The sequence below is a fragment of the Corvus brachyrhynchos genome, unplaced genomic scaffold (genome assembly GCF_000691975.1).
Source record: "Corvus brachyrhynchos isolate BGI_N302 unplaced genomic scaffold, ASM69197v1 scaffold19, whole genome shotgun sequence".
Taxonomy (NCBI): Eukaryota; Metazoa; Chordata; class Aves; order Passeriformes; family Corvidae; genus Corvus; species Corvus brachyrhynchos.
The window spans coordinates 3,311,106-3,313,029 of record NW_008246061.1 but is presented as its reverse complement, the minus strand read 5'-3'; the positions used below and the strand labels follow the sequence as shown (position 1 = coordinate 3,313,029).

Genomic DNA, 1,924 nt, shown 5'->3' with positions numbered 1-1,924 from the left:
AGGGCAGGGTGGCCACAGCCTGGCTCCCAGTGGGGCGGGGAAGGCGGGCTTTGGGATCCCAGGGCTTCTCCAGCAGAAGGAAAAGCAGCCGAAGAAAACAGCCTCTCTCTCTGTCCAAATGCCCAGGGGACCGACTGTCCGCACACCCAGGTGAAACAAAAGAGTAGCCAGATGCACCCCACCCCCATAGCCACCTCTTTTGTTTTTCGGAAGTACCCAGCAATTTGTCCCCCTAGCAACAGTATGGGGAAAATTCCTTTAACAGAAAAAAAAACCAAACCAGGAGAGCTCCTAAAACCCCAACAGAAAGGCTGTGAAGCGGGGCCAGGGCTGGTGGAGATAGTGATTTTGGTCTCGGCCCCAGTGGGTTTAGTAGAGAAGGGCACAAACCTCCCAAGGCCACATACACATGGCTGTCACTGGTGTCCTTCTCCCTTAGGGGCAGCTGGGCTGGTCTGTGCAGAGACCTTGCGCCAGGAAGGTTTCTCTGACCGGATTGTGATGTGCACCATGGACAGACACTTGCCCTATGATAGACCAAAGCTCAGTAAGGTTTGTATCACTCTGGGTATGCCACATTCCTCCCCAGTTTTAAAATTTTCTCTAGGACCTTCCCCTGCTATTATTCATTGCTGCAGCAAGGTTCTGTTTACTTAGTCATCCTGTCTCTTTCTTTTTTCCTCCTTGTGACTGAAATATGAAATATAAAAAAAGGACTTGTTCAAACTCTGAATTAAGAGTACTCCGGTAGAAAAAGGGCATTCTTCCTTGTCTGGGTGGGGAGGCTCTGGCACAGGGTGCCCAGAGAAGCTGTGGCTGCCCCTGGATCCCTGGCAGTGTCCAAGGCCAGGTTGGATGGGGCTTGGAGCAACCTGGGACAGTGGAAGGTGTCCCAGCAAATTGGAATGAGATAAGCCTTTAGTCCCTTCCAACCCAAACCATTCCATGATTCATATAATGATTCTTCACAGATCTAACGGTAGCTGTCTTAGCCAGCTTGTACCTGGATGGATCTTCTTAATGTGTTTCTGGATCAAAATCTTTAAGGCAATGAAATGGGGCATGTAAAAAATGGTGTTGTCTACCAGGTTTTTTATTAGTGCCTGTTTCTTGCTGCCCAGGGATGCTCTGTGCCATAATTATGATGATTCTCAGCTGTCATCACAACTTGATAACTTGATGTTTGTGCAAAGGTCACTTTTTCTGACACACATCCCATTTTGCATTCCAGTTTATAGACACAGGATGATCTTTAATCAGATTTTTTGCTGCTGATTCCTGAACCTTCCTTGATGTCAGACAGCAGCTCAAGTTGGACAGCAGCATTTGACCTTGGAGCTTGGAGATAACATAAGGTGAACTATGTGTTCATCCTCGTGTCAGGAATGCTTATCCATGGGGACTGGTACTCTACAGTCACAGTATCTAATTCTGCTTCCAGCACCCAAGAAAGGGATTTTCAAAGACAGGCAAACATGCACATGGCTGTTTGGAAGCATTCAGGCCATTTCTGTGCTTCTGCAAGTCCTGCCTGGGGTGAGGTGCAGCTGCCTGGTACCTGCATCCAAGCATCACAGGGGTTGTGCTGGGGAGCTTGGAGAATCTGAGAGTCCCTGTCCCAGCCAGACAGCTCTTCCAAACACTTATCCCCATGTATGAGTCTTAGACTGGCTCTTCTTCTCTCTGTTAAATACTAAGAACATTTCATATGCCGGAGTTGTTGTACATGGTTTGTTAAATCCTCCACTAAACACCTGTGGCTGTAGTTGCTTTTGGAAGGTGCACAAAGCCCATGGAAGGGAAGGCAGAATTTTTGGAAAGATGGTAGGAAAAAAAATGGAATTTTCCTTAATCCTATTGTGAGTTGGACTGAACCTGTACAAGCCACTGGAGAAGGAGTGCTAACTCTGTAAGCAGCAGAGCT

General features: G+C 47.7%; 1 protein-coding gene across 5 annotated transcripts in view; it reads left to right on the top strand.

Moving 5' to 3' along the window:
* Window positions 1–1,924, top strand: part of AIFM3 (apoptosis inducing factor, mitochondria associated 3) — a 45,671-nt gene that overhangs the window by 26,437 nt on the left and 17,310 nt on the right. For all 5 annotated transcript variants that reach the window (XR_001865948.1, XM_017746519.1, XM_008642940.2 and 2 more), the window contains exon 7: window positions 440–552. Coding sequence is in view for 4 of the 5 variants with exons in the window: in XM_017746519.1 (XP_017602008.1) it covers window positions 440–552 (113 nt within the window). In the remaining variant the exon portion in view is untranslated. The remainder of the gene's footprint in view (window positions 1–439; window positions 553–1,924) is intronic.